We start from the raw sequence: 9,228 nt of genomic DNA, 5'->3' as shown, positions 1-9,228 counted from the left end.
AACTGCTTAAAGTATCGAAATAAGATAGTCGTTATTTTTTATGTAATAAATTGTAAATATATATTTCTCCCTTATTATTGTTATTTTTATCAAGTATATGTATATATATATGTATTTATATTTATATGTATTTATCAAGTATATGTATATACATATATATAAAATTCTTAAAAATAAGATCTTTTAAAAATCTAGATGGTAATTGCATTTTGTACACACATATACGTACATGAAAATAAATACTACTGCAATATGTAAGAACATATAATATAATAAGTACTTTTCTATTTATAAAATCGTTGTGTTACAATATATATATTGAACTCAATTTTGAAATTTTTTATTGTTTTCAGCATAGATTCTACCTCACAGATACGTATTAATGCGTATACTTTAATTCTGTAAAAGGATTTTGGAATCTGTGAATTACAAAAAAAGTATTTACGATACAAAAATTATACGATTTTGTCGGTAATATAGAGACCTATAGGGTAATTTAGGATCCCCTTAAGGGTATCCCAACACGATTCATTTTTACCTTTATAATGAAAAAGCTCTCCAAATTATCGTCAGTCGGTAAATAGGAAACTTCCATACTTTTCGTTAAACGGTGATAAAACAGCACACATATGATCTGAAAGAACGAAAAGAGACGAGCTAGTTCGCAACGTGACCGGCGTAGAGCGCCACCGCCATCGCGGAACGGACGGCTCTCGTGTGTGCCTGGTGCGCCGTGAAGTGTGTGTACACGGTGTGTATACGGTGCAAGTACGGTACGAAGCGGGACGAGCGTTGATCGGACGTGAGACGCAGGCGGTGGAATCCTCGCGCACGGTTCCCGCGGTCGTCGTCCGTGGACATCCGAGGTAACGGAGTGGCTTCGTTGTCGTCGCTCCCTGCCTCGCGGCTCGGTCATTCGCGAGAGTGCTCGCGCTCGCGCGCGCGCGCAAGAAAGCGCGAGAGAGAGAGAGAGAGTAAGAGAGTACATGTGTACGTGTGTGTAGGTGCGTGCGTGACGTGCGTATACGGCGACGACGACGACGACGTCGACGAAGCGTGTATTGTTCCGGGGCGCGGTACGTGAGACCCTTGCGGATCGTCGGCGGCGGACTCGCCCGAGGATCGCGGGCGTTTAATTATGCCCGCGGGACCGTCGTCGGCCGGGTTCAGGAAAAAGAGCCGCTCCGCCTCCGCCGCCTGAAGAGAAGTAGCGCACTATACGGAGCCTACGAGGCGCATGCTTCCCCGCCCGTTCCCTCGCCATTTTGGAGGTGAATACAATATTTTCTCGACCTCCCTCCCCCCTTCTTTTTTTTTCCAGTTCTCGAGCCCCCGAGGCCTCGTCCACCTCTGGGTCCGCCCCAACCGGATCTCGGCGTCCGCCGTCCGTGTGAAAAACCGCACACGATGTCACACGCCACCCAGAGACGGACGGATGGACGGAGACGGGACGAGGACGTGTGAGAGACGGGGACACCGGCCGTCGTGACGCGCGCGCTGTAAACGCGCGTGAGATGCGTGTTTTCGTCTCGCCGTCGTCGTGTCGACGGCGCGCAGCGCGCGCGGTGCAGCGCTGCACCGCGCGACGACGCGCGGCAGGGGGTGCGGCGAGAGAGAGAGAGAGAGAGAGCGCGAGGAGGACGGTGACGGGAGGTGGAGGAGGCGGGGGGGGAGGTAGGGGGCCTGATCAGGCCGACGAGCGCCGAGGACCCAACCCTCCTTACTCCCGCATTTCTCCACCTCCTGCGCGAATTTTTTTCATTGTCGCCGCCGTCGTCGTCGTCAACGTCGTCTTTGTCATCGCCGTCGTTCGATCCGCTCGCGAGAAGAATCGCGCGAACCCGGAGGTGGCTTCGCTCGTGTTTAAGGATATTCCCCCCTCGGCGCCGCGCGTCGATAATTCTCTCTCTCTCTCTCTTCCTCCTCCCCCTCCCTCCCTTCCCTCCCCCTCGCCATCGCGCCCTGCCAAATTTTGCCTCTCCAGTCTCTCTCCCCCCCCCCTTCCTCTCTCTCTTTTTATCTTGCCTCCCTGTGATCCGGTCGTATCCAACAGAATTGTTAGAAAAATCTAACGACCTCTAACAGTCTCTTTCTTCCCACCGAAAGTCGGCTCTCTTTGACGATAGAGACCCCCAGGTGTCAGTCGCTCGAGAGATCACTCGGGACCACGGCGGGTAAACGTGTGACTAATGCGACAACAATGACCGGAGTACGACGGCACTCGTCGTTCCTACGGGAAGAACGTGCCTATTTCTGTGTCGTTTGAGCCGTCACATGTTTTCTCTTCGGCCTCTCCTCGCCGTCGCAATCGCGGGGGAAATCGCATTTAGATCCTCGCTCCCGCGAGCGAGATAAAGAGAAAGAAAAAGAAAAACGGAAACGATCCGCGACAACGACCGATGACAAGATTCGGACAATGGGCCGAGCGTGAATGTTTGTTATTGCTGCTGTGTGCCTTTGCGTTTTCAATGCGCTCGTAAAAAATCGCGCGTAAGGCATGTCCAGACACGGAGGAAGGTGCCTCGACTTTTGATACACGAGCGGAAAATTGCTCCGGACGCTTTTCCGAGAAACAGTTTCCTTCCGAGAGGTTTCTCGGACCCCGTCACGTGATGAACTCGTGAGCTGAAGATTTCATGAAGAATCTAATTGCCTGCAATTAAAACGCTCGCAATCACTTTCGTACAGTGAAATTAGAGAATATAAAGTAGATAGGAAAGCAGTGTTTCCAAGATAATCTCCAAGTGCGAGTCGGTGTAAAACTGGAAGACTTAATAACTATTGGAATCCTTGACTGATTAAGAATTGACAACTTGTGGAAGTGCGGACGTATAAAATTTGTAAGAAGATACAATTAAAATGCTTTGTAATTGAACTCGTGTAATCTGATTAATGTAAAGTACACGAATATACTTTATTTATAGCAGGCCGCCATGTTCTTTTTCGAGTCATTAACAAATTGATACTCTGAAATTGCAAGCAATTATTTTTTATTGTACGGTCTAGCATAAATTTCAAATCAAATCTGAATAACCAACTTTTATATTTTGTGCATTAAGAACAACATACTGCAGTTATTTTCTAGAAAACTGTAATATGCAAATCGTAATCTGTTTTACTTATATGTATGTATGTTCAATTTGAATTTGCACCTTGAATAATCTATCAGTTACTTTTCGTGGTACATATTCAACATAGAAAATATACGTTATATGTATGTTCACTTTGAACTGGCACATTTAGTAATATATCAGTTACTTTTCATGGTAATATATTATATTAGATAATATCATTTAAAGTGTTAAATGTTTGAATTACTGGGGATCATTTTTTGATCAGATGACCATTTAAAGATTTAAAGGTCTAAATTTTTGAGAGGATTTTTTTTTGAACATGGCTTGATATAATTGTACAAAAACAATAGTATAAATTATTAACATTTTAAATCGTTTTTTTTTTTTAAGTGTCATTTTCACTACAAAATATTCTTAATTGATTAGTATATGTGATAAAATTAATATGAATATAAATAAGAATTATTATTTAAATTAAAAATTAATATGATTTAAAAATACTGAAATATGTAAATTTCTTATTGTAATTTTAAATATAAGAAATAAAAACATAATGACGCATTGAATGACACTGATATTAGCTGAATTAATGTCTTGAGACTACAAAGAAATAAAAAAAATTATCTCCATCTTAATTTGATTGATAGAGTGATCTTTATCTCTCACACACACACACACACACACACACATATTTTGAACCTGTATTTATCAAAATAATTAATGTTAAAAAATGAAACTTAATAAATTCTGATTTACTTTAGCACAATTTTATAAAGACACTTTTTTATCACTGAATTAAATAAGAAACATGCCCTTAATGTTTTATGTAACAGTTTATGAATTTCTCCAATATTTTTTCTAATAATTTATATTTTCTATATAATTAATTAGAGCATGAAACAATATATATAGTGATGCAATATACATCAATTATTGTAGCTTTAAATTTTATTAGCTTGATATATCTAAACCTAAAAACATTTCTTTTATACAGAATGTTAAGTTTGGGAATGGACTGACAGAGGATTCAATAAAAACAGACGGTTTGAGCAAGGAATCTAAAGAGAACAGGGCAAGGTGTCTGGACTAGGCCTCGGGCATCTAATTATCAACAACTCGACTATGCCAGCTGTTGCAAGGCCTGGTAGTTTAAAGGACCCAGAGATTGCCGAATTATTTGAGAAAAATGATCCGGAGAAAATATTTGAGGATTTGCGCGAGATCGGGCATGGTAGTTTCGGGGCTGTTTACTATGCACGATGCCTGGTTACCAAAGAAATTGTTGCCATCAAGAAAATGTCTTATCTGGGGAAGCAAACGATGGAAAAGTGGCAAGACATTTTAAAGGAAATTCGATTTCTTAGGCAACTTAATCATCCTAACACTATAGAATATAAGGGTTGCTATCTCAGGGACCACACTGCCTGGGTATGTGCGGATATCTCTCTTTTTTATTCTATCAATGTTTGTTATATTTTAAACTGCATTGTTGTGTACCGTTTTGCAGTTGGTGATGGAATATTGTCTTGGCTCCGCATCAGATATTATTGAGGTACACAAAAGACCGCTGAAGGAAGAGGAAATAGCTGCGATATGCGAGGGTGTATTGCGTGGCTTGCACTATCTTCACTCCCTTGGGAGAATCCATCGCGATGTGAAAGCTGGAAATATTCTACTTACTGAGAATGGTACAGTGAAATTAGCTGATTTCGGGTCCGCGAGTATAAAATGTCCAGCCAATAGCTTCGTAGGGACTCCGTACTGGATGGCGCCAGAAGTTATATTGGCTATGGACGAGGGGCAATATGATGGCAAGGTTGACGTATGGTCATTAGGAATAACATGCATCGAATTAGGTACGTATTTAACGTATTAATTATGTATAAAAGCTTATCACATCAATACGTTTGTATCATTGACTTAAAGTAATATTATTACTATATAATTTAAATTATAATTTACACAATTATTCAGTATCTGCATTTATGATAATTCTTTTAAACCCAATAAAGTGGCAATGATTATTCTAAGTCGAAAAATATTAATATAATTTTTTTAAAATGAAGTTCTGTAATTTAATTAACATTTCCATTTTTCTATTTTATCGAAGAAAACATTTTATTTATATTCTAATTATTATTTATTCTAGCCTAAACACGAAACTCACGTTATTTATATTATTGATTACAGCGGAAAGAAAGCCACCTTATTTTAATATGAACGCAATGAGCGCCTTGTATCATATTGCACAGAATGACAATCCAACGTTAAATTCGCCAGATTGGACTGATGTTTTTCGACATTTTGTTGAGGTGTGTCTCACAAAAAGTCCAATTGAAAGACCAACATCCGGGAAACTGTTATCAGTGAGTTGTCCTTATGTATATCTGCAGCGATACTTTACATCCGTATATATTGTCTTTTTTTTTTTGTTTCATTATATGTAGTACGTTAGTAGTAGTCTAGTTGTTCTCTTATAGGCTTTCAATTTTACAGCATCAATTTGTCACCAGACCACGTTCTCCTCAAGTTTTAATAGATTTAATACAGAGAACAAAAGCTGCTGTTCGAGAATTAGATAATTTGAATTACCGTAAAATGAAGAAAATTTTGATGATCGACTCATGCGAGACAGAGAGCACAGTTGGTGACGCAGACGGTATAATCATTTATATTTATCAAATGTCAATTTTATTAAACTACACATATATTTTTTACGCTTGTATCTTTTTTTTTTGAGTACGCTAATTAAACATGCTGTACTCCTTGAATCTTTAAAACTACAATCACTTACAGATACTCCTGATGAACAAACAGGTGGCGATAGTAGCAAAAGCAATTCAATTACCTCAGAACACTCGATTCACTCGATGGGCGTCTCAGCAAGCTCTCAAAGTTCCTCCACCAATAGCCTGCCGCTGCCGAATGCTGATGGTAATGATTATTCTTCGGGATCTGTCAGAAATCGGCATAAGGTCTCAGCAGGTGGTGTCACTGCCAATCTTCTTGAACACGGTGCCAATAATTTTGCAACAATTAGGACAACTTCAATTGTTACGAAACAACAAAAAGAACATATGCAAGAAGAAATGCATGAACAAATGAGTGGATATAAACGAATGAGGAGAGAGCATCAAGGTGCTTTGGTAAGAATTCTAACATTCTATATTAAATTATAATACAGAAAGAAATAATTTTTACGATCTTTTTACAAAGAATCTTTTAATGATTACGATTAATAAATTTCAAAACTTGTATGTTCAAAGTAATTTTGGTAAGTGATTTTGCTGATAAATTCAATTGCTTCAAAAAATTGTATTTAAATAAAAAGATTGTAAACTTGTAAACAATAATTATTAATAATTATGAAAAAAAATTCATTTTCATTTATAATGTAATATTCATTTATTTATAGGTGAAATTAGAGGAACGTTGCAAAATGGAAATGGAGTCACATAAACAGCTGTTGGACAAAGAATATGAAACTTTATTACAACAGTTTAGTAAGGATCTCGAGAAATTGCAACTCAGACATCTACAAGAACTAGAACGCAAGTTGAAACAAAATCAAAATGCTGAGAAGAAACTTAATAAAGAAATAACAAGTAGACATGAAGCTGACCGTAAAGCTCTGGAAGCTCAACAGAAAAGAGAGTACAAAGTAAGATAATGGCATAAGAAATTTATTGTGATATGTAAAATTTTAATTTATATATCTTACACATTTAATTTATATCTTTAAACGTATAATTTTATTTATACAGGCTTATAAAGAAAGATGGAAAAAAGAACTCTCTCAGGATGAAGTAACTCCAAAGAGGCAACGAGATGCTACACTTCAAAGTCAAAAAGATAATTTGAGACAGATGGAAGCTCAAGAGGAGCAACGGCTTGCGAGGGGACAACGAGAATATTTGGACCTTGAAATTCGGAAATTCCGTAGAAAAAAGTTACTCATCTTCCATAGTTTGGAACAGGAGCTTCTTCGCGAAGTTCGTATTACTCGATATGTTAAAGATTTCTTATTTCTGAACTCTCTCTCCTCCTCCATCTCTCCCCTTTCCCCTCACACACACATATATATTAATATATGTATTTTTTAAATAATCTTTTTTTTTAATAATCTTTTTATCGTATTTTTTATTTTAAATATTTTGATTTACCTAACCATTCTTTTCCCGTAGTGTTAATTCTGAGATCAAGCTTACTGATTTTTATTGATGTTTGTCTTTTACAAGGTATCTTAAGAATTTTATTACATTAAGTACATTTATTAAACAGGAATTGAATAAACGGCAACAACAGCTGGAGCAAGCACATGCTATGCTTTTACGACATCATGAAAAGACGCAAGAATTAGAATATAGACAGCAAAGAGCAGTACACGCACTTCGTGAGGATCAAGTACATCGACAGCATTCAACAGAACTTTGTAACCAGCAGGATTATATGCAAAGGGCCGAGCGCGATTTACGTAAAAAGCATGCGTTAGAACTTAAACAACAACCGAAGAGTCTCAAGGTGAATAACAATATATGTAATAATATAAATAGGTATTGCTATCTGTTCTTAGAATGAGAATATAAAGGTCTTCAAGTAAAACATATTAAAATTGATATTTTAATGTAAATATTTAATGTAAATATGGTTTAATGTATAGAATAATTTACGATAAAGAGATATTGTACTGATATACACACCCACACAAAATGTGTGCGTACGTGTGTGTAATTTTCAATGTTCTCTTCGTATATTTAATATTCACAAATGTATTTTATAATTTTAGCAAAAGGAAATGCAAATTCGTAAACAGTTTAGAGAAACTTGTAAAATACAAACACGACAATATAAAGCGTTGAAAGCTCAAATCCTGCAAACGACTGCTAAGGATGAGCAAAAAGCAGTTATTAAGAAATTAAAGGAAGAACAAAGACGCAAATTAGCACTTTTAGGCGATCAGTATGAGCAAAGTATCGCTGAAATGCTCCAAAAGCAAAGTATACGGTTAGACGAGTCACAAGAAGTAGAATGCCATAATCTTAAGGTTCGACAAATGATATTATCATATTATTGCGTATTGTAATATACAACTTTATAATTGTACGATATTAATGACAAATTAATATTACAGGAAAGACTAAATTATGAATTAGAAATTCTGATGGCATACCAATCAAAAAATAAGATGCAAGCCGAGGCGCAGAGAAACAGAGAACGTCGTGAATTAGAAGATCGTGTATCTGTTAGACGAGCTTTGCTTGAACAAAAAATGGAATTAGAAACTCAGGAATTTCTTCGTGAACGTAGTGAACGTATACGCCTGTTACATGAAAGGCAAGAACGGGAACTGCAGCAATTTGATGAGGAAAGTGCAAGAATAGGATTCAGGTACGCTAACAGAAAATATAATATATTACAGTACACACAGTTTAATTAAATTTTGAAGAAATATTGCTACATTTATCAAACGTAAACGATGCATTATATTTTTATAGCATTTTTCAAATTATTGCAGTGCTCTGGCGATAGCTGAAGCATCGAAAGAATCTTATCCGGACGATGAAAGCCTTAGTGGCTCCATGTTAAGTCTGGCTCACAGTAATAGCTCCACGTCCTTCCCCCCTAATAGTCTTTAATTTTAACCCTCAAATTCCACACTGGCGCGAATTCGCACCAGCAAAAATACGCATCAAATTGTGTATGGAAAAGTTTCTATGGAAAATTTTTGCTTTGCATCTTCATAACAAAATTAACGTTTAAAGACGTAAGAATTCGCACCAGTGTGGAAGTTACGGTTGCGCGGGGTGTACGTAACGAGTTTGCCGACGTAATAATTCAATGACTTACAAATACAATATAACAAGGATTGACTTGTTACGTGCATCCATGTTATTGAACCGAAACCTGCAAGATTTATTGGGAATGTGTATTGGCTGAAATGTAGGCGCGTAATTTTTAATCGTCCAGATGTATCGACGTACTTTGCCAGAAAAGAAAGAAAGCTTCATATTGAAGAAGAATTTAGATGCTTTTTGCAACATTGTAATATTTATTAATCATAACCAAATATTCTGAGATACATATAGAGATAAAAGAAAATCTTTCAAACGTTAATCTCATTTCTTATATATCCATTACAGAATCTTCAAATTTA

General features: G+C 37.4%; 1 protein-coding gene across 1 annotated transcript; it reads left to right on the top strand.

Annotated features, from left to right (window-relative positions):
• The first annotated feature begins 2,792 nt into the window (after window positions 1-2,792).
• On the top strand, window positions 2,793-9,228 carry Tao (Serine/threonine-protein kinase Tao). The gene is made up of 12 exons (XM_018550003.1): window positions 2,793-2,840; window positions 4,069-4,502; window positions 4,582-4,930; window positions 5,265-5,440; window positions 5,571-5,733; window positions 5,871-6,220; window positions 6,490-6,735; window positions 6,839-7,066; window positions 7,356-7,595; window positions 7,861-8,118; window positions 8,206-8,462; window positions 8,590-9,228. The coding sequence occupies exons 2-12, from the start codon at window positions 4,197-4,199 to the stop codon at window positions 8,708-8,710; spliced, it is 2,694 nt and encodes an 897-aa protein (XP_018405505.1). The 5' UTR covers window positions 2,793-2,840; window positions 4,069-4,196; the 3' UTR covers window positions 8,711-9,228.

The sequence above is a fragment of the Cyphomyrmex costatus genome, unplaced genomic scaffold, assembly GCF_001594065.2.
Source record: "Cyphomyrmex costatus isolate MS0001 unplaced genomic scaffold, Ccosl1.0 scaffold92, whole genome shotgun sequence".
In the NCBI taxonomy this organism is placed as follows: domain Eukaryota; kingdom Metazoa; phylum Arthropoda; class Insecta; order Hymenoptera; family Formicidae; genus Cyphomyrmex; species Cyphomyrmex costatus.
Note: the sequence above shows the minus strand (reverse complement) of the source record. Positions and strands in the feature narration are given on the sequence as shown.

Coding starts and splice junctions, on each gene's coding strand:
- Tao (XM_018550003.1), top strand. CDS start 4,197: ATGCCAGCTGTTGCAAGGCCTGGTAGTTTAAAGGACCCAGAGATTGCC. Junction 4,503..4,581: donor TCAGGGACCACACTGCCTGG/GTATGTGCGGAT, acceptor ACCGTTTTGCAG/TTGGTGATGGAATATTGTCT. Junction 5,734..5,870: donor CACAGTTGGTGACGCAGACG/GTATAATCATTT, acceptor AATCACTTACAG/ATACTCCTGATGAACAAACA.